At 48.4% G+C, this 21231-nt stretch overlaps 6 protein-coding genes across 6 annotated transcripts; 3 read left to right on the forward strand and 3 right to left on the reverse strand.

Moving 5' to 3' along the window:
- Positions 1 to 671: 671 nt before the first annotated feature.
- Positions 672 to 2322, forward strand: FPRO_13051 (uncharacterized protein; the record flags this gene model as incomplete). The annotated part of the gene is made up of 2 exons (XM_031223634.1): positions 672 to 956; positions 1036 to 2322. The coding sequence occupies 2 exons, from the start codon at positions 672 to 674 to the stop codon at positions 2320 to 2322; spliced, it is 1572 nt and encodes a 523-aa protein (XP_031088974.1).
- Positions 2323 to 2747: 425 nt separating this feature from the next.
- Positions 2748 to 4303, reverse strand: FPRO_13052 (uncharacterized protein; the record flags this gene model as incomplete). The annotated part of the gene is made up of 3 exons (XM_031223635.1): positions 2748 to 3665; positions 3737 to 4132; positions 4199 to 4303. 3 exons carry the CDS (start codon positions 4301 to 4303, stop codon positions 2748 to 2750), a joined length of 1419 nt encoding a protein of 472 aa, XP_031088975.1.
- Positions 4304 to 4752: 449 nt separating this feature from the next.
- Positions 4753 to 11394, reverse strand: FPRO_13053 (uncharacterized protein; the record flags this gene model as incomplete). Its single annotated transcript, XM_031223637.1, has 1 exon — positions 4753 to 11394. One exon carries the CDS (start codon positions 11392 to 11394, stop codon positions 4753 to 4755), a length of 6642 nt encoding a protein of 2213 aa, XP_031088976.1.
- Positions 11395 to 11820: 426 nt separating this feature from the next.
- On the forward strand, positions 11821 to 12543 carry FPRO_13054 (uncharacterized protein; the record flags this gene model as incomplete). Its single annotated transcript, XM_031223638.1, has 2 exons — positions 11821 to 11881; positions 12110 to 12543. 2 exons carry the CDS (start codon positions 11821 to 11823, stop codon positions 12541 to 12543), a joined length of 495 nt encoding a protein of 164 aa, XP_031088977.1.
- Positions 12544 to 16224: 3681 nt separating this feature from the next.
- Positions 16225 to 17982, reverse strand: FPRO_13055 (uncharacterized protein; the record flags this gene model as incomplete). Its single annotated transcript, XM_031223639.1, has 5 exons — positions 16225 to 16479; positions 16538 to 17113; positions 17177 to 17238; positions 17286 to 17680; positions 17732 to 17982. The coding sequence occupies 5 exons, from the start codon at positions 17980 to 17982 to the stop codon at positions 16225 to 16227; spliced, it is 1539 nt and encodes a 512-aa protein (XP_031088978.1).
- Positions 17983 to 18611: 629 nt separating this feature from the next.
- FPRO_13056 (uncharacterized protein) lies at positions 18612 to 20860 on the forward strand (the record flags this gene model as incomplete). Its single annotated transcript, XM_031223640.1, has 3 exons — positions 18612 to 19070; positions 19130 to 19818; positions 19870 to 20860. 3 exons carry the CDS (start codon positions 18612 to 18614, stop codon positions 20858 to 20860), a joined length of 2139 nt encoding a protein of 712 aa, XP_031088979.1.
- Positions 20861 to 21231: the final 371 nt, after the last annotated feature.

Raw genomic sequence — 21231 nt, forward strand, 5'->3', positions numbered from 1 at the left:
AATTAAATGGCGGCTCAGGGCGGCTAAAGGTGCCTTATCAGCTTATCAGCGGCGGCTGCCGGACTAACCGCGGAGGGAGGCTAGCAAGCCACGTAATGTTGGTTACAGGCTTATTACAGAAGGTCCCAAGGAATGGGCCCCTGTAACCCCCCGTGTGCAATCTATCTGGCATCGATTCGTTCTCCTATTGGAGCCTCTTGGTTTAATTATAGGCTGTACCTTGCTTATCCCACTTGCACCATTCCTACTTTGACGTGAACACCAATAGAAGCTGCAGCACTTGGTTATAACTTGGCATTCTTTTTTCTCTTTAGCTTCACCAGCTTCTGGTCCTTATTTCCATAGAGCCAGCAACGTCGCCTTATTCGAGCGCTGTCATTTGTTCCATCCCGCGCTTTCGTTCTCAGGCTTGGCTTCGTCATTCGACTTGTAGCTCGCGCCTTGGCCTACAGCCTCAGGTACTTGGGAGATAGCCATTACGAGTCGACCCTTCGATAAGCGATGAGCGTACGTTTTCGTCGACGATTATAACGAGTTACTCGAATATTGCCTTCGTCATTTGTCGCTCGTTTAAACCCCGATTCGAATCAATTCAAACTGAACACGCAACCTTAATACCTGGCCTTTGCGCCGCAATTTAATATTCTCTCCCTTCTTATCACTCTCCTGTGATGGAAAAGTTCCCCGACTTCATCGATACGCCCCTGGGCGAATCACCGTCAGAGAGCACTTTGAATCCTCCCGGTTGGACAAACGGCGCACCTCCTCGTCCCTCAGATCGATGGCGACCCGCCTCGAAGTCAGATAATGGCTGGTCAACAGCTCCTCGAGGGCACAATCGACAAAAGAGCCTCACAGATGCTATTCGTACCATAAGAGGTCGCAATGGCAGTGTGAGCCAGAACGCCCACGAGATCGCCGATGCCCTTCGTGCCCCCGTCTCTCCGAAGCTTATTGTACGCCCCTTCTTCCCGAGTCCCAAGCCCAATGTAGAGTTACCAGTTCAATGTGCTGACCTGATGTTGCGGTACACAGATTCTGTGCCTGTTGTGGTACACTTCGTCTGCCCTTACCAACACCTCCTCCAAGTCCATCTTGATAGCTTTTGATAAGCCCGCTACCTTGACGCTGGTCCAATTCGCTTTCGTCTCCTCATTATGTATCTTCATGGCATGGCTTGCGACCATCTTCCCAGTCTTGCGAACCAAAATCACAGCTCTCAAGCACCCAATTCGAAAGCCAACTCGCGACGTTATCAGAACGACTCTGCCTTTAGCCGCATTCCAGATCGGTGGTCACCTTCTTAGTTCGACAGCTACCTCAAAGATCCCTGTGTCACTTGTCCATACCATCAAGGGTCTTTCACCCCTCTTTACTGTTCTCGCTTATAGGATTGTGTACGACATTCGGTACCCCAAGACGACCTATCTGTCTCTGATCCCTCTCACGTTCGGTGTCATGTTGGCCTGTTCGGGCAAAACGACCTATGGTGGAGAGCTCATTGGTGTCATCCATGCTCTTTTGGCTACCGTCATCTTTGTTACCCAAAACATCTTCTCTAAGAAGCTCTTCAACGAGGCTGCTAAAGCAGAGGCCGAGTCGCCCCATTCACTACCTAAGAAGTTGGACAAGCTCAACTTACTTTGCTACTCTTCTGGTATGGCTTTTCTTCTCACGTTGCCCATCTGGTTTTGGTCGGAAGGGTTCACTCTTCTCATGAACTTCTACCACGAGGGCTCGATAGACTTGAATGAGCAACCCAACTCGATGGACCATGGAAGACTCACGCTTGAGTTTGTCTTCAACGGTGTCTTCCATTTCGGCCAGAACATTCTCGCCTTCATCCTGCTCTCCATGGTATCCCCTGTTACCTATTCAGTAGCCAGTCTCATCAAGCGTGTGTTCGTCATTGTCTTGGCTCTGGTATGGTTCAGGAGTCCCACAACACCCCTGCAAGGTGTGGGCATTGCTCTCACCTTTCTGGGTCTGTACTTGTATGACCGAACAAAGTCTGGCAACAAGGCCGATCAAAAGGCTCAGTCGATGCAGATTAAGCGATCATCGATTCTCCCCACCACAAACAATGGATTGCGCCCAACGCCTATCATGGAATCCCCTCAAAGTACTGAGCTCAACGCCCGCTCTTATCCCTACCATGAGGGCTACTTTGGTCGGCCTTCTGCGGCAGAAGATCCAAAAAAGTCAGACGATGGTGTTCCTCGCAGCCGTACTCCTGGTACTGGTAATGGAGGCTGGCTCCCTCCAGGAACTAAACAGGAAGACACATGGCAGCCAGGCGATCGAGTTGCTGGCGTTGCATGATGATTCTCACGAGTATGTCTTGGATTGCGTATTTTTCTGGTGAACAGGCTTGGTGTTTCGAATTCAAACAATCAAAAAGATATGAGAGCTAGAGTTTCTCGTGTAAGGTGTTGTTGTTACTTAATATCCCGATATCTTGATGAAGGGCTTTGGGTTCCTGTATGACATATCATGGGATGGCGTTCTTTGTTTTTGAGAGACAAGACACAACGACACTTGTGAGGTCCTCCTTTTTTTTCCAAAGGGGGCGCCGGATGCAATGTATCATTACGTGCATATGGAATGATAATGCTGGACTATTTTGGATAGGTGAGCCTGCGATCGCAGCTCGAGCGTGACGTATTAACGATGTGGTTTAAAATCTTGGTTGATATATGTCATGATTTGGAGGAGATGCCCTACTGGCCTACTATATGCTTCGGGCATTAATCTATTAGCCATTCTTCAACTTCGACGCCTATACTTCTCCCTATTCCTCGTATCACCTCCCATGCAACATTGATCCTCCACTTGCCTCCTCGATCCATGACATCTCCTGCGCCTCCTACTCGTGTCAACAGTCTTAAGCTCGCAAGCGTCGATACAGCCACGGCTACATCTGCATCGAGGCCGGCTGCGCCTACGGCAGTGCCATCTGCCCATTCATTTCGTACAGCGGCAAAGATAGCCATCATGCGCTCGAGGACAAAGGCGTGTGCACCAAGGAGTTTGCGGGCGATCTTGCGATGCTTGGTCCGTGTGGCTCCCCGAGCGACGATACCTCCTCGGCGGCGCTTGCGGCCAAGATGATATGTCGAGAAGAGTGTGAGATCATGACGGGTTGCATTGTGGGAGGCGAGATAAGCTGATAGCAGCAGGAGACGAGCTGTCGTAGGGAGGAGGTTCGTGAGATCGGTTGCTGAGGCTGTAGTTTTGGTTCCGACGGCTTCAAGAGGGTTGTTTTTTGGGCGAATAGAGACAATGCTTGGGTTGAGCAAAGACTCATCTTGGAAATGCACTCTTCCTGCTATTAGCAGCTTCGAGAACTCTTTCGGCAGATGTGTTCCCGCTAGAATGGGGGCTGTGAAGCGCGGCCAAAGCGCATGACAGCTGTGCTTAAACGATGGCAGTGTGCGAGACGCTGATTTTGTGAGGGAGTCGTAAACGGCGGCGCAGAATCGAGTCCAAAGATCGGTGGTTTCTTGCTGCGTGCATGTAGCAATTGATTTCGGTGGCGTGAGCGAGAGGATGCGAACGAAGCCCTTCTTTTCGTAGGGAGGAAAAAGAAGATGCGCTGACGAAGGTGACCGTAGGAAGCCAGCGGGCGGAGATGTGACTATGAAGACGCAGGTGAGACATGGAATCTGGACAGTTGCTGCTGTTAGCTTTGTACATGTACGTGTGTAGGTATCAAGGTTGTTTGTTGGGAGCTTACAATTTCTGATAACCTCGCCAGAGCCGGTAACAATGTGGCCGGGGCATCTCTTTGTCGATCAATGGCATCCAGCACCAAGATAAAACGCCACCTCGCATCCCTCTTTGGATACTGAACCATCTTGACCATCTCAACCGTCAATTGCGCCAGTGTTTCGCATCGCCGAGGCACTTCCTCCCACTGCAGCGCCTCAGCAACCTGACCAACTATGCGCTCGAAGAGATGTCGTCCTGTGATGCATTGTACAGAGTTGACGACAGCAGCTTGCAGACCCCCTGAGGTATCATCGCTATTAATACTGGTGACGAGATCGGAGACAAGTTGAGAGGTGATGGCGGATTTGCCTGTAGCCGTTGCACCGTGGATAACGAGGTTTCGACAAGGAGCTGCATTGGGCTATATGTTGTCAGTCTGTTATGGTGACGTGGAAAGTTGGGTGGTTGGTGAGTAAACATCACATACATGCAGCAGCGTTGCTAGGGAGCGGATTTGATGCTCTCGACAAGGAAATGATTCGAATAAGGGGGCTAATATGACCTCGTCCGGAAGACCAAACAGGGAAGCCATCGTGGTTCGTTGAATTTGGGCAATACTACCGTCTTAAGCTACAATTGCAGGTTTGAAGCTCACGAAGTCTTCGAGATACGCATAAATGAGCTTATCGGGGAGACGCGTTTGGCGCGTCGCACGGTCCAAGATACGTCACTCGTGGAATTACCCGACGGCCGACCATCACATACAGGCATACCTAGGTCGTAGGTAGTCAGTCACTTATATAACTACCTACCTGCCACAACTTTTTCATTTTCTTACATGGTAAACAGTCACGAAAACATATTCCACAAGGTCAATTCCACGGGTACATATACATAAAGACATATATATATATACATATATATATATATCGTCTCACAGACTCTATTCATTCCGAGAAACGAAACCACATGCAAAATCCCCTATGCGATCCAATCCATAATCCGCAAACATTTGTAAACCCAACGCCGTTGCTATGCTGATTAAAACAAGACAGGTTCAATCAAGTCTACTTGTTCTGGCTCCTTGCCAAACACTTTATTCCACCAATGAGTCCATGTCCTCAACTCCCCGTACAAGACAGTCACCAAGACCTCTGCATTCCATATTGGTACAGGTGTTCCTTGGTTAGATTGCGTTTGTGTGAAACCTCTTCCAGGAGCTTGAATGGTGATTCTTGTTCCAGTATTGACCCAGATTTTCCGAACGTCGTTGAGGAGATTATCCGTGAAGCTTCTGACACCATCACCATTCTGTGGGGACGCCATGCTTTGCTGCCGAAAGCCGGATAGGAGGGTTTCTGCTCTGACAGAATAGTCTTCAAGATCGACCATGTCAGAGATATATGTTTCGGCCCTTGACAACCCGTTCCTCACATGCTTGAGAACTTGCACAGTATCTGTCCAAGAACCACAAGATATACCAGAAAGTGACAAGCCATATAGAGGAGGCCATAAGCTGTTTGACAATGACAACAGCTGTGTAACCAGATGGACTTCCTCGGCCCGGAGATGTCCGTCTTTTTTACTGAGTCGATCAAAGAAGTCGGCAATGGCACGTAAAAGAACAACCACATGCGGCAGTTCGCCTTCTGCCAACTCTCGAGGAATTACATCGCGGGTGAAGAAAACTCGCAGTGCTCCTGCATAAACTTCAACCATGGGGAATATCGAGCTTTCTACGGTTGCAGTCTTGACAATCGCTGGTAGCATCTTGTTCAGAATGAAAGATAGAATGCCCGGGTTCTCCATTCCGCGGCACAAAAGCTCAACTTCGCCTTGAAGCTTGTTGTCTTTAAGCGCAATCTTGAAGTTGTTAGAGAGGAAGAAGAATACCTGGTGGATGACCTTGGTGTCCCCTTCGCTCAGCCGTAGCCCGTAAGACATCATGCCAGCCACTTGCAGTTGCGGGTCCTGGATAGACGGCGAATACTCCTTACTGATCTGATAGAAATACTTGTCGACTGTGCAAATATCAGAGCCGTGAGCTCTAATAAGCGCAATGATATCCCGAACAAAGACCACATAGCTAGAATGTTCAGAGGCATCGTGAGACATCGTCCGCAAATCTCCGATGATTTGCTGCATCACCAACTTGAGGGTCTTGGAGTGTTCTGACACGATGATCTTCTTGAGCGCTGGTCCAGCATCTCGCAAAGACTTGCGCATCCACGTTATGAGGAATTCGAAGAGGTCTCGGTTTGTGTTGTAGTCCGGGTTAATAGCAAGTCCAACGACTGCATCTGGGACAAATTCTTTCTGCTTTCGCAGCAACTGCTCCGCAAACTGGTTTTCGTACGATAGGTATGGTCTTGGCTTGACAATTGATAGAGCCCAGACCTCTGAAAGAGAAAGGTTTGCCTCGCTAAAATCATCAAAGTTGTGCTTAAGGAGCGTGGTTAAGAATAAGACAAGATGTTGTCGTTGGTCGAGGTTAAGTTTGGCTGGAACCTCCTCGAACAGGCTATATTTTCCCGGTCTGAACATATCGGCAAGGCGCAACAGTCCACCAGTAATGAACCTTACTACAAGCTGGGCTGTCAAGATTATGACCTGCTCAGTGCACTGGGATCTCTGCACAGCTTCAGAAGGGGATTCGCCAACTTCTCCCTGTGAGGAGAGAATGCATCTTGCCATTGAGAAGTAGGCTTTGGATAGGTCGTGATCAATTACCAAGAAAGCATCGTCCGCTTGAGCTGAGTTCAAGATTTGGCTCTCGCTCTGTTGACTGTCTTCGTCATCCTTGAACTCATCAACACGGGCGAGGAAAACTTCCAAGGTGGATAGGGAAGAACGGAGAATAGACCAGTCGAGCTCTAAGGGATATGCACTGGATCGCCGGAAGACTTGCTGTAGTTGCAGTGTGTTCAGGGCAAACGTGGCAGCCTCCAAATTAGGTGCATGCCTCATAACATCTAATGATGCTGCCACCGAGACATGTAGTACGTCCATTGTAGCCTTTTTATTCATGGTCACCACGGCATTGATCAAGTCTGGGTCGATTGTGTGACTGGCATCTTTAGACATTGCCAAGATTTGCTGTTGCATATCAGACTGTATGGAGTCAAACTGTTGCATCATGGACTGGAAAAAGCTGTTCCGCCACTGTGTGAACGGCCTTAAAGCTGTCGTAGCTTCTCCGGACGCGATGATAAACCTGGCCAACTGGTTCCAGGCTCTGACATTGATTAAGCACGCCTCTTTGTGGGAGCTTGCTGGGGCGACAAGTCGCTCGATCAAATGGGCGCCTGGGCGAAGTTCTGCCGGCGAGGCCCAGAAAAGGGTGCAGAGCAGATCATGGTGGTTTCGTAACGCAGCCAAATCACGCTCCTGGATCGTCTGCTCCTTTAGGAGTTGCCGGTTGTGGTTTGGCATTGTCCGGGCTATCAGGTTCCGGATGTCTTTCAACGAGCCAGCGGCGCCTAACTTCTTGATACTCAAGGCAACGAGCTTGAGAAAGATGTGGAAGCACTTGTCGGCCTTATCAACAGACAATGAGGGGCTTCCTGAGAGCTCATCCAGAAACTTGGGCGAAGCGAATACCTCTTCATTGCGCAGATGAGCGAGGTCCTGCGAGCCAAAGAAGTCAAAGATGACACCAATCACGGCTACGCATTTGTGCCAGCCCCATTGCTGAACAAGATAGTGGCAACGGCCAACGAGTGCCCGACAGTAGCTGTTGAAGCTTGGTGACTGCCGTGGGTTATTCTTGTAAACCTGGAAAACTTTCTTGAGCAGTCTTTGTGGTAATGCCCAGCCATCGACAACTGCATCATGCCTTCGACCTGTAGCAACAATACCTTTGTCGTTAAACTCAGTGAGTGGGAGGAGAAGGAACATGGTTTTCCACAACCGCTCGTGCTCCGTCGCATCGAGGCTTTCTGAAACCTCAGGCGTGGCTATGACGGCGTACAGAATATCCCAGAATGAGCCCCGAGGAATATGGGCATGTTCCAGAGTCTTCATGGTAATAAGCCAGGAGTGAATGGCAGGCACATCATCTCTCAATCCTCGCTCTCGTGACCGTGAGTTCTTCAGGTCACTGTACACTTTTTTTATGTTGTCCGTCCCAGCCTTGGAGAGCGATATAATTGCAGTTCTGGCCAAGTCCTTCACCAGATCCTCCATTTGAAATTGATCGCTCGCCAAAGAGGGTTCACTTTGGCAAAGTCTCAGAACAAAGAGCGTGGCAAGAAGCAAGCAATCATAGACGCCTGCAATAGATAGATACTGATGTTGTGTGGTGTTATCGCCACGTCCCAGTACCGCTTGTATGCGGCTATTGAATCCCTGGAATGCCTCAAGCGCCCTCCCAATGAAAGACTTCGCCTGTGTATGGTCCGTGAAGCTCAAAGAATTCAGCATGAAGTTCATGATGAACCCTGCAGCACTCTTTACAAATTTGGGGTCTTGGGCTTGTTTGTTGACTGATGTGTATTCGAGCTGGTCTGCGATGGAATCGAGAAGCATACCCAGCTCAGAGGACACTTGCGAGTCCCAACGGCCCCATCTGAGGATTTGCTCTCCAAAGCTCAACGATACCCGTGGTCGAGTTTCCAGTAGATGTTGGCAACTCGGGGCACTCGATACAGATTCAAACACACCACTTCCAATAAGAGTTGACTCGTGGAAGTAGACTTGGGCATCTAGAGGGAAAGTCTCAAAATGATGGGTGTACTGTGTGCCATACGGCCCCAAACCTTGAAGTTTCTCCTCATTCGTCACTATAGACTGAGCAGGCTCTGAGATTGAGGCAAACTCGACGGGGATAGGATCATTCGCACGACTAAATTGTGGTGCTTCGACATCAATGCGTCGAGGTTTGGTCTTCTTCCGAAATCGCGATTTGTTCAGGTTTTGAGATGGTTCCTCAACGGCTCGGAGAGGCACAGGATTTTGTTCAGGAGGTGGACTAGCTGAGTAAAACGTGTCGGGCTCATGGTCAAAGGTCATGATGCTTGAAGCAGAAAGGTCACCACGTTGCTTCCGGTACAGACGATCCAGACGGTTCTTGGTTGCGTTGAATAAGAAGCGACTAGTCTGGTCTGTTTCATCCGTTTCCAGTTGAGCCGGGCGCACGACTCCTGAGCCAGAACGGGACAAGGGTGTGCTAGTAAGGCCGTTCTGGCTCATTCGAGTTTCTGCATGAGTACTGTCTGGCTGATACCTGACTGAACCTGCCTGGCTCACTTGTTTGACCAGGCGTCGAGATGCTCCTAGGGCCAATGGCATCCGTCTTGGGATGGAAGAGCCATTCCCAGATGTTTCACGCAGAGGTCGCTTCGTTTCCCTGTACTTAGGGTTCGGTTTGGCTTTGGCTTTCTTGGCTTTTCGAGCAGCAGTGACCGACTGGCGTTGGGGGATCGAACCGATCCTCCAGTTATTCAAGACAGATGTCGCGTCAATATGGTCCTCTCTAGTAGCAAGTTTGATCAACTTTTTACCAGGACTACTCCGACCCATGTCTCGGCGCCGGGTAGCAGACCTCGCAGCAATCTTGAGAAACCTTGGTGCGTCTGCTTCGACAACGTCCAGAATACTTAGTCGAGGTGGCGCATACGGCTTGTTCTTCGTAGACCGTTTCTTTCCATTGGACTTGGGTTTCAATGTAGGATGGCGGTACTTTTTCTTGACAAGCTCAGGTGCAGGCACAGAAGTGCCCCGAGTCCCAGCGAGCATGCTAGTAATTCTGGGCTGATGGGGTTCCTTGGGTGCTACTTGTTTCCGTTGAGCATCGGAAGTTTTGTGTCGTTTTGCTGGGCCACGAAAAGAGTCCGCAAGCTTCAATTGTCGTTTCCGTCCAGTAAACATAGGGTCAATAGCGTTGTCCTCGACCACAGATCCCTCATCATCAGACAGGATTTCTGAAATGGTTATAGGCCCGTCGTCAATGGTTAGGCGGGTTTGGTTGTGGAATACATTGTCAGTTGTTTCCTGTTGCAGGGCTGATGCAGGTGTTGGCGAATCTTCATCAGAGTCTTCAAAGAACATCTCAAAATTTGTGACAGAATGTGACGAGGCGACACGCCTCTGTGCAACACCGCGTCTTATTTCTCGTTCGGGCGAAAAGGCAACAGCTCGCTTATGAATGTCTTTCGGGACCTTCTTGTGACCAGCTTGCTGATCTAGCCGTAGCCAAGATGCAGGAAGGACTCCTCTAATGCGACGGCCAACCGTGTTGATAATCTCAGAGCCACTCTCAGAGGCTGAGTCGGATTCAGATTGAGATGCGGCATCTTCATGGTCTAGCTGCTGGGTGGTGGTAGGGCCAGCGAGTTCATCCTCGGAGTCACTCACATTGAAGATGGTGGGTCGCTGTGTCAACCTCATAAATGACTCGGTCTGTTTGGCTGACACTAATGAAGATTCCGAAGACTCACGTTGATGTTTCTCTTCATTGACGTGTCGTCTAGAACTACGTGCTGCGGCGGGTGAGTCTGTTGTGCCAGGCCCAAGTCTGAAAACAGATGCAGGTTCAAGGGGATCGCTATCCACAATATCATATCTCTTGCGCTTCCTTGTGGAAGACCGAGACGGTGACGATTTCCGTTTTCCAGACGGCCTCGAAGTCGTGGTAATCGGTTGTCTCAGCAAGTCTTGTAAAGCTGGAAGATCATCACCGGCCATGCTCGTGTTTTCTGTATCGCCTGCCGAGCTTGCCTGACTGCTGGGCCCAGCACGATCGTTCATTGGCGACGTCTTCGGTGGTGAAGGTGAGGGAAGATCGAGTGTGTCTAAGGCATCCAAGAAGTCCTCAGAACCCTTCAATTGGCTTTCATCAGATACTTCCGGTATGTTTGAGCCTTGGCTATCATCTTCAAAGTCCCTATCCTGCGAAGAATCTTGCTCAGCCTGTTGTCGACGTCGTTTTTCTCCTTCCATTGCAAGTCTGATTGGCCGGACGCCATGGCTCTTGAGCGTATTGGAATAGCGGGACAATTCAATGGCATAAGGGCGTTCTTGGATAGGCTTTCTAGGGCGAAATGACCGTTCGTAACGGATAGCAGCTTGTTGGGCAGCCTGGTTCTCGGAGATAGTGTCCAGAATTCGTCCAGGTATGGATATCGCATGGTCATCTCCAAGGACTAGTGACGAGGATGAATGCTCAGTATTCCGGTTGTCCTCGAATTCGGGAGCTGGGGGCGGTGAAGATCGTTCAATCGCTATGTTTGGTGTTCCATTACTGGCCGTATTGTTTTCCTGGGCTTCATTCGACAGCGTAGCTTCGGGCGTAACATTCGGTCGTTCAAGGTCAAGGCTGCTGATATCAGGTAGGTCAGCATCCGAGTGTATGGATGATAGAGGCGATGATGATTGAATATCGTAGATATCAGGAGGAAATGCGTGTCTTTCGGGCTGCTTTGGCGTTACTTCTAAGATTCGAGCAGGTGTCTTAGTTGAAAGAGCATGGTGGGTAAGCTCTTGTGAGGAACTGGGGACATCCCAGATGTCGCGATCTTGATCCTTCTCCTCATGGTTGGCCGCGTCAACTTGTTGACTGTTGGGTCGTTCACAAATAATCTTATTCGTCTGCGTGATCGTGGATAATGACGGTAATTCTTGGCTCTCGAAACCATCTTCTTCCTCAGAATCAGGGACTTCTCCCAGTTCCTTCCAATTACTCATTGTCCATATGACATTATCTTGTCGCATGCATGATGGAGTTGCGAGATTTTTGCTCAAACGACTTGAATTAGTAGAGAGATGGAGGTGGAAATATCAATACCGAGCGTGGTGTTCACGGTTCAGCAGGTACGTAACTCTTGAATTGATTTCATTGCTGGGGCGTGGCGGGGAACGCGGTCGAGGAAACTGGGAGACGCGTCGGGAACGAGCGTAAGTGCTTACAGACACGCGAGGTCCTGGGGCTTTGACAAAGTTTCAGTGGACGGTCCACTATAAATGTGGTCCCAATTATTTAGGTCAAGGTCGAGTCCGAGGTGGCTACCTGTACCCTTGGCTTAACGACGTTTGAGACTTGCTCAGAACTAGGGGTTGGCCGAAATACTTCAAGACAACCTAATCGCTTCCTTCTGACATAGTATACTCGAAATGCATGTTTTCGAGAGAGCATTGCCTTTGGCTTTGACTGTCTTTTGCGGTGTGGTTGGAGGTTAGTTTCGCTGCAAGTTCTATCGAAATTGTCATGCTCAGTAAAACACAGGATTCTACACTTTTCAGCCAATATTTGCAAATGATGCGCAAAAGAATCTTGACTCTCCGCCGAGGTCATTAATTCCAAATGAGAATGAGACGGGGGAAAGAAAAAAAGCTGCAAGGAACAATTGACAAAACTCAGCCAAAATTTAAATCGGCCACCTAAAACTTGCAACTACCTTAGGTAGCAATTGCCCGCAGGGACGGGAGAAGGAGATCGCTGTCTTTGGACGGACCTATCTGGAGAAAATGTTCTCGACTTCAAGTATCTACACCCCAAACTACTGTACCTATTTCTTTCACAGAGCTCAAATAACATCACCGACCTTTTCTATAAGATCTCCCAGTCTGAGGCGCATCTGGTTCTCCTCCCACCATCCCACTCCTCTATCAATCTTGCTGCCAAACAGGATTAAGGCCATATCCTATTCGCGAATGAATCGAATCCAGTTCAATAATAATGAGACTAAGTGTTACTTGTGTCACAAGACTACTGAAAAGGGCTGCATACAGCTCAGCACCGAGGTCAATGTTCTCAACTTCGCCATCATCAATCCTGTTCATGTCACTGAGATCGCCCAGCGAGCCCTCGACGTCTACGGCCAGCTTTTGCGCTGATCAGAAACTTGAGCTTAATGAACGGGGCCCATATAATGTCACCTATTTCTACAAAGCAGCCAATGTCTTCATTACCTTATGCGGTGCCAAGTCTCGCTAATGTGTATGTATTAACGATCGGCTCTTCTGACATCGCCTGGCCTTTATCGCCTAGCTTTGTTGACTTAGGACGGATCACTGTTTTGACCTTCTACAAGGGGCAGGTTTCTCTTACCGCTGAGAGACTTCGTTACGATCTATATCTCGAACTCAAGAATCCCTTGAAGAGGCGCGTGGCCTTAGGTTGCACTCTTTCGAGGATAACGAAAGCAGTTTGGGAGCATTTTCGAACATAACAATGGAATAACTCGGGCCTCCACCGCTGGATGGTCGCCAGTGCCGTGAAAGGAGCGAGGCTATCGTAAAAACATCCAGCATCCTGGCGCCCTATGCATTTGGGAATTCGCAGGCTATGATGCATAAGCGACTTGGACCCGTCCTTACTCCTAGATGCAGTTAATGCATGTGCCAAAGGCCTGATTGTCTGTCTTAGGGCCTGTGACTCTGCTGAGATTGATTTATCTTGGTGTTGAGAGACTTGGGAAGTTGGATATAGATTGAGCTGAGGTTGTATAGGTTGTGTCGATGATTCATGTTAGTAGTGATAGTTATATATATATTTGGTTACGATTGTTGCTGCTGCTGGTGGTCTTGTTGCTGCATAGGATATCAGTAGTACCAAGATGCTCTTGCATCTGTTATAGGAGCTGCCGGTCAGGGAGTGCCTCCTGGCCTCCTGGGCCTTGATCTAACTACCATAGGGGCTCTACCTCACCATAATAACCCCATAATGGTTCCTACTAGCCAGGACGCCCGGAGGCCAGCTGAAAATCAGTGCTGAAGGAGCGAATTTTGCGGCCGAGTTCGTCTTTGGTTTGCTATCCTTTGCTGGCGGTCGCTCTGTTAACGGGCATCGACAGCGTTATCCTTGTCCCGTAGCTACGATTCATGGATTGGATCGCAATAAGCCCTTGAGGCTTCAGGGGGGAGATAGGGAGGGCCTTTGGTTTTCTTAAGATATATTAATAGTTGCAGAAACTATAAAATACTTTACTAGTCACTCTCATGTTTTAAGACTAATATCGTAATTATCCGTTAGAAGCAGGTGGCCAGATGCTTCCAAAGCTCCAGTTTGGGATATGGGTAATAATAGGGGGATTAGGAGCTCATTGAGGAAGTGGCGGCGTTCATGGTTGGGGAGGACGGGCAGTTCCACGGCCACTTCTGAATCATGGCATTCATCGAGGTGAGTCGAGTCTACCTGCGTGGCTCGGTTTGGGGGCCCGGAGTAAACCAGGAGGCCAGGGGGCATAGGGAGCCGCCAGGTATAGGAATAAGACTGCCATTCTGAGGGAGCCCAGTAGGCATCATGACGGGGTTATTATGGTGAGTTGAAATGCTGTGTAGGATCAGTTGGGAACGCGTTAGGCATTGGAATAAGATTGCCACTCTGGGTGAGGCCTCCTGGTCTCCTGACCTTTCTATCAGAGCTGAACAATTCCTCCTCCTCGTTATATTCGGCCTTGTCATCTACTGACGACCTTCCCTTGCTGTCGTCCCTTGCCGTCATCGTTGCTGGTTTTCGCCTTCTTTGTCTTCCTCGCTTTTAGCGGCCATGGAGGTTCTCAGAAGATGTTTTAAGACGCCAGGTCTCGCTAATTTGGATTGACGATAGGCTCTTCTGACGTCTCTTGGCCAACTCAAGCCTTTTCATGGTTTGCCCTGACTGTTGCTGCCAATTCAATAGCAGCAGAGCGGCCTGCATGAGCAGAGATTCACATAGAGAGTCCCGAAGTGAAGAAAGCCTCAGAATTAGAGGGACCTGGATAAGAATGTAAAGATCGGAATGGAACACTGAGAGTTGTAACGTGATCTTTTAACTAGGGGACCCAGACTAGGCATGGAAGACTAGACTGGCTGAGGCTGGGTTTTCTCTCCTCGGGAAGCAAGGAAATATCGGACCTTGATTTAAGATATTAAACAAACCTAGAAATATATATATAAGGCTTATTGTAAGATTATACTAAGTTACCTAAGTCTTCGTATTATTTAGGGTAAAGGTCTTAAGCTTTCTCTCCTTCTCTAGACTGTATACCTATTTGCTATTAAGTTCTATAGGATAGTGGTAGAAGCTTAAGATAGATAAGTCAATAGTTTAAAAGCCATATATATAGCTACCGAGATTATCTAGACTGAGAATATACTAATCCGTCCCAGTGACCTAACAGCTAACTAGATAGTATATTTACTTATATCAGCTAAGCGGTTTGCAAAGAGCTCTACTACATTCTAGCATGGAACTACAAGCTTCGGGGGGCTTAAGGAGATACGTCAAACGTATACTCTGACGCGGATCTCCCAATGTTTACCACATGCATTATCTCGTCGGCTGAATGATCTATTACATCTCAAGCTGTTGGCAGAAACCACACATGGCATTAAAAGTCGATGAGAAATGCGGTTATGACCGCCATTTACAAACATTGCAGAAACCATATCGGCAATTCGATATGCGGCTGCCTCTCTTTGTTCGCCATTAAGAGTAGTCCGGCGTTTGGTGCATAGTAACTCCTCTTTAGATGACACAGAGACTAGCATGGTCAGCAAACTAAAAGAGGCATGCGTTTTCGAATATACAAATAAACTTCAGCGTTATGTTCCCGGATATCTGAATTTTTAAGTATTTGAATAAAGATTTCCGCGAGCATATAATGGCCTCCTCCTTAGCGTCTTCCTATTCGTCTTCATAAGATATATCCAACTTAGAATACAGTTATATCCTTCCCCTTAGACCTCCAACTATGAGGCTGGAATGATAAGGCAATGGATGAAAGAGTGCTTCCCTGGACAAGGCTGCCATCTACCGTCCTGGGTGTAGACTTCAGCTCGTATAGTGCAGGCTTAAAAGTATCTTAATATCGAGAGCCAACTATTGAATATATGATAGAGGGAGGATACTATGCGGAAACGATATGACAGACCTAAACTTCGAACACTACCACAACGACAACTATAGTCTTTGAGAGCTTTACGGATGCCTCAAAGAAAAGTCCTCGCCGCAAGAACTGGAGCCTGGATAAGCTTAGGCCAATGCTTTGACTGTCAGCACATACCACCCACGTTCATATGGCAATCACAGGCTGCAAGTATTGTGGTGAGGAGCGGGGAATATTTTTCCACCGATGTTTCTTTATTATTGTTACTCCTTTGATGATGCAAATGTTATAGGGATGTACCGATGAGTTGGTGGAAATGGCAGGGTGTAAGATGTCGCGACGATGATGGGTGATGATGATATGATGTTGTTGAGAAGCAGTTGTGGTAGTGGGTGAAGATTGTGACGATAGAGGGCGGTCATGTGTGCTCTGTCCTTACCATCCGGACACTAATAAGATTTGTAGTGTTTGGCAAAAGACAGAATCCGTAAAGGAATATTTGCCTGCAGCAAAATAACAGCAGTCCACAGATACTTGATCAGGTGCCACACAGGACCCCACATAACTTTATATCAAATATTACTGTGAGATATCCTACTAAGTTCAAGGAGTGAAGACCTCTTTGCGGATTACTATTTGAGTTTGTGCTTCGCTTCAATTTGGCCAGCTAACAATCATAGCATAAATACGCATATTGTCTATTCATCTAGAACTTGACGTCAAACAAGTTCTTTCTTCGAATCCTTTCGCCGTACTTGTAGAATACAAACGGCAATGGGATTGCTGCAGCTGCAATGAAGCCTAGCAGTGAGGTTCCCCATCCATAACCTAGGCTCTTGTACATACTTCGTCCTGCAAGAGGTAATAATGCTCCAACCAGCGAACGAAGTACAGTGCTTGCAGCAATGGCAGACGCAGCATACTGAACGTAGGCATCGACCAGGTAGACGGAGATGCACATCTCGTCAAGAGTCAGCAAGCTGAGATCGAGTTGCAGCATGGAGAGGTAGAGCACTTACAAATACGATGATCATGCCACATCCCAAGAACGAAGTACCGATTATTGGCACAATCCAGTGGTCTTTATTCTCAGCAGACCATCCGAACATAAATAATCCAGCCGGAACGATGAAGCAGGCTCCCCCCATGAACGGAAGTCGATACTCTGGCTTGGGCTCTCCACCATTCTTGCTAGTAAGATACTGAGCAAAGCGGTCTATTGATGCTCCAGAAATGACAAGGCCTGTTAAGGAGCCAACTCCGAGACCAATATACGACAGGCCAACTGATCCGCTGGAGAAATGATATTCTCCTTCAAAGAGTGATGGCATGGCTGTGAAGAGGAGGTAGAGATACCCGTACACCAGAGCCATGTAAAATGACAGTAGCGACACGATGGGCGCGAAGAGAAGCATCTTAGTAGGCCTCGTAATGGCCAGACGGAAGACTTCCTCCGTGGTCGTGCCATTGTCAAGGATTGACCGAAGCTTAGTGTTCCCTGTTTCTTTGCGCAGCTTCTTGGTCTTCTTCTCAAGAAGAGCGTACGCATATGTTTCTCTCATAAAAATGAAAGCAACAATCGTGATAGCACCAGCCTATCGATAGTCAACGTCGGCCTTTGGTTCAATATCCAAGTATAGATATAAGATTTTACTTACAACAATAGCAACAACCCAGAAAGACCATCGCCAGCCCTTCGCTGCCGAAAGATATCCACCAGCTGGAGTTGTCAGCTTTGGGCACCACTCAACCTAAAGTTTCACTTACCAATTGGTCCAATTACTGGTCCAAAAAGAGGTCCGAGAGCCCACGAAGACATGGCAGCTCCACGCTTCTCCTTGGAGATCATATCAGCTAACGAGCCAGCTCCGATTGTCAGCGGGCAGGATCCAGCAAGACCAGCAAGGAGTCGGAATGCAATAAGTCCCCCCAGGTTAGGGGCCTTGGCGCAGGCCACAGTGAAAGCGACGAAGAGAACATTGCAGATGTGGTACAGTGGGAGTCGGCCGTACATTTCAGACAAGGGCGCGATGACTAGAGGACCAAAGCAGTAGCCGAGAAGGTATACCGAGACGATGAACGATGCCAGTTGCTCGTTTGTCGAGTGGAACTCTCTCATGACTTGATCGATACTTGGTGCAAATATGGAAGACGCAAGTGGCCTGGAAATGTTAGATGAGGGAGCTTCATGAAGGGAAATAAACTGTTTGTACGTGACGAATGTAACCGATGAGACGAGGATGACATTGATTGTCTTCTTCTTGGTTGACCAATTCTGGGGGTTGGCTGGGTCGTCGGGGCCGTCCCAATTGACAGCATTGGGGTCGTCGGAAGGAGGATCATCGAATTCGACTGATGTTGATCCCTCTTCAAGATCTCTTTCGCTCTTCTTGAGATCCTCTTCGGGTATCGGTGCTGGAGTGGCAGCACTGACCAGCTGGTCGTCAACTTCGGCGTGTTTCATGCTATCTTGTATGTGCTCGAGGGAGTAATTCGACACTTGTGAGTAGGTTCTGGTCAACCGATAGTCAAAGTTCCGACGGACAGCATGAGGCAAGAAGTTGCTCGTGTACGGCTGAGGGTCTAAAAGGAGTTCAGAATGGTTTGGGTAGGGGCCTGTTATTATATGCTTGATCCCCAGCAGATCTAAAGCTTCCCTAGAGGCACTAATGCATACTACAAACGAAGGCCATTTGACCGGGAGCCTCAACGGCAAACAGCTTATGTCCGTGTCTTAACATCGAGGCCGGTCTACCAATCTGGAGGCCCGGGGTCATTGGGAAGTGGGTGTAGATGATCCAAGCCAATCTCGATAATTGTATGGATTGGTAATAGTTACAGCCCTTGCTATTCATCCAGAAGGATTTATCATACTGAACCTATAGTTTCAGTCAAATCAACAAATAGGAGGGATAAGCAACCCCAAATGTAAGGAAGTAATGATATAAGTTTGTCCCGCGTCGGGGTCGGGGCCATGGATGTTCCGCGGAGTTTCCATGGGGAATGGCATTTTCGCCCGTTCTTAATCACTGCCTATTCATTCTTCACAACAAAGCCAAGAAAAAAACCCACCGGAACAGTACAACTGAAGCAATGGGTCGTCAGCCTCGTCAGCGTCCTGTGTCTTGTAACTTCTGCCGTGTGCGCAAGTTGCGCTGCAGTAGAGAATTTCCGTGTTCTAATTGCACAAGCCGCGGAGTTCAATGCCAGGCTCAAGACCCACCCCGGGCAACAGGCCCGTCTTCACGGCCGGTTTTCAAACGTGCAGGCGGAGGTGTAAGCGGAGGCGGAGGCGGAACATCTTCTGAGGGCAAGGAGGCGGACATTCTCTCGCGATTGGAGAGGCTGGAAGCTCTTCTCGCAGAACGAAACAAAGAGACTGACTTTCACTCTAACCCTCGAACAATATCATCAGCCCCTTCGAGTGTGGAAGGCAGTGATGTTGCTCCCCGGACACAGCTGGAGCCTCTACAACCTTTGCCAATCAATGTTCAGAACTTGACGGCTGACGCTCTTTGGCTCGAGAGTTCATGCCTTGGCCCAAAGCCATCGGTAAGTCCAAAACTCTTGGCACCACTCAACAAGTCGACTCACACAAGTTACCTATCTAGGAATCCGTATTGGTTGACAACATTGTGTTCCGCATATGTCCTATACGCTCAATTGCACAGCCGTCATGCTACATCTTTCAAAACTCAAGTGTCCCCTCAGGCTTTCTCTCTTTGGAACCAACAAGGTGCATCTGGTTGCCTCAACGACATGAAACCAAGGTTTTGGTTCACAAGTACACCTCGGTCATTACTTTTATGCATCATGTTGTACACACTCCAAGCCTGTATAAACTCGTTGATGAGGTCTACGATGCCGTTGAAAAGGGGACACAAGCTTCGCTGTGCTCAGTTCTCCTGATGCTTGCAGTCTGCACCAACGTCACATACGCATGGACAGCAGTAGACAACAACATGACGTCTCTCTTCTCTGATTATACAGAGGCAAACACCCAGTCGTTCGGATGGCTCAAATCAACCTTTGATGTATTCGATGCATCGCAGCGGAGGTCGGAGATAGGTCTCGAGATGGCTCAGGGCCTCATCATCGTGAGTTTCGTCCTGTTGAACTTGGAAGGAGTTTCTTCCAGAGCTCGAAACTGTTTTTTCAATTCCATCACCATTTGCCGTGAGCTCGGACTGCACCGACTGGATCACCCTCACAACCCGCCCTCGGTGCAAATACCCCAGCTCAGTCCTCTCAAAATGGAGACTGCTCGGCGAGTTTGGTGGTACCTCATTGGTACAGATGCGTAAGACCTCCATGTCCAAAACTAGATAGCGTTTGATCTAATGGTTTACAGCATGATATCTCGATTTCCAGGCCCACATGAAGGCACCTACCTGATCAATCCAAGGCAAATGAATGTCAGAAAACCTCTGAATGCCGACGATGAAGATCTTGTAGAAGGACAAGAGTTGGTGGGAAAGCCAATAAATTGTGCCACCAACATGTCTTATTTCTTGCAGAGAGTACGGCTCGCTGAGGTCGTCCGCAACTTCACTGACCGAGTACCTCTCACAAATTCTTCAAACCCAGATGTCCACTCATACGACCTTGTTTTGGAGGTTGATGCGGCCATCGAGCAATTCATTGAAGATCTGCCCCCGTTCCTCAAGTTTAATACGGATGACCTACAGCAACTACCTCCTACAGAAACGCATAAAAGACCAGGACTGATTATTCAGCGTCATGTCATGAATGTCTTTGTCCATGGCCAAAGATGCAAACTTCATCTCCCGTATCTAGCCCGTGGCGCAGTCGAGCCTACGTATGCTCGCTCCCGGCGCGTGTGTCTTGATTCAGCACGCATGGTCATACAAACAGAACACCAACTCGAGAAGGAAGCTACAACTTTCAACTCGACACGGCTCAGGTTATGTTTAGTCTTGCATAGTGTATTCATCGCTAGCATTGTTCTTATTTTGGACTTCTGCCTAGGCACCGATGCCGACGAGAAAGAACAAAGACGAGAAGACTTGTTGGAAGCATGGGACATATTGGAGGCGGCCAAAGAACTTTCCAGACCCACGGCTCGCATACAAGATCTATTGACACAGGTGATGAAGAAGCATAAAGTGACGCTGCCAGTGGGCAAGGAGAGGCAGAGACCGGTGAGATGTGAAAATCTTCCACCTACACCAAGCTCGTCAACTGCCATGTTGTCAAATGACACGACACCGAATGATGCCATAGCATCTGTCCAAGAGCTGAGCGACATGGGATTGAATATGGACTTGGAGGGAATGGATTGGGAGAATTTGCTTTGGGGTTTAGAGGCTCCTTTATTCTGAGGTTCCGCTCAACAGCAACCGACGGTGGTTGGTAAATTATATCACCTAATTAACAGTGTTGGCTTTGTGCCTTGTCGTTTAAGAAGATAGAATTAAGTGATCGTTGGGTGGTCTAATGGTGGTCTGAGACGTCCTGAAGGAACATATTGATAAATGAGCAAAAGTCCGCCTTGGAATCTGAGGCCGGTAAATAGGAAATCTCAAATCGGTATGGAAGCACGTATCTTGAATACTCGAAATGAAATAAGCCAACTGTGGCATAGACTGGATGTTGGTGCAGAAAAGAAAACTGAGGATCTTGATCCTCAGTTGTAAAATATTTCAGTGATATAGTATAAGTTTAGGAAATACCTAATAATAAGCTCTGGTAT

The sequence above is a fragment of the Fusarium proliferatum genome (assembly GCF_900067095.1).
Source record: "Fusarium proliferatum ET1 genome assembly, contig: FPRO_scaffold013, whole genome shotgun sequence".
In the NCBI taxonomy this organism is placed as follows: domain Eukaryota; kingdom Fungi; phylum Ascomycota; class Sordariomycetes; order Hypocreales; family Nectriaceae; genus Fusarium; species Fusarium proliferatum.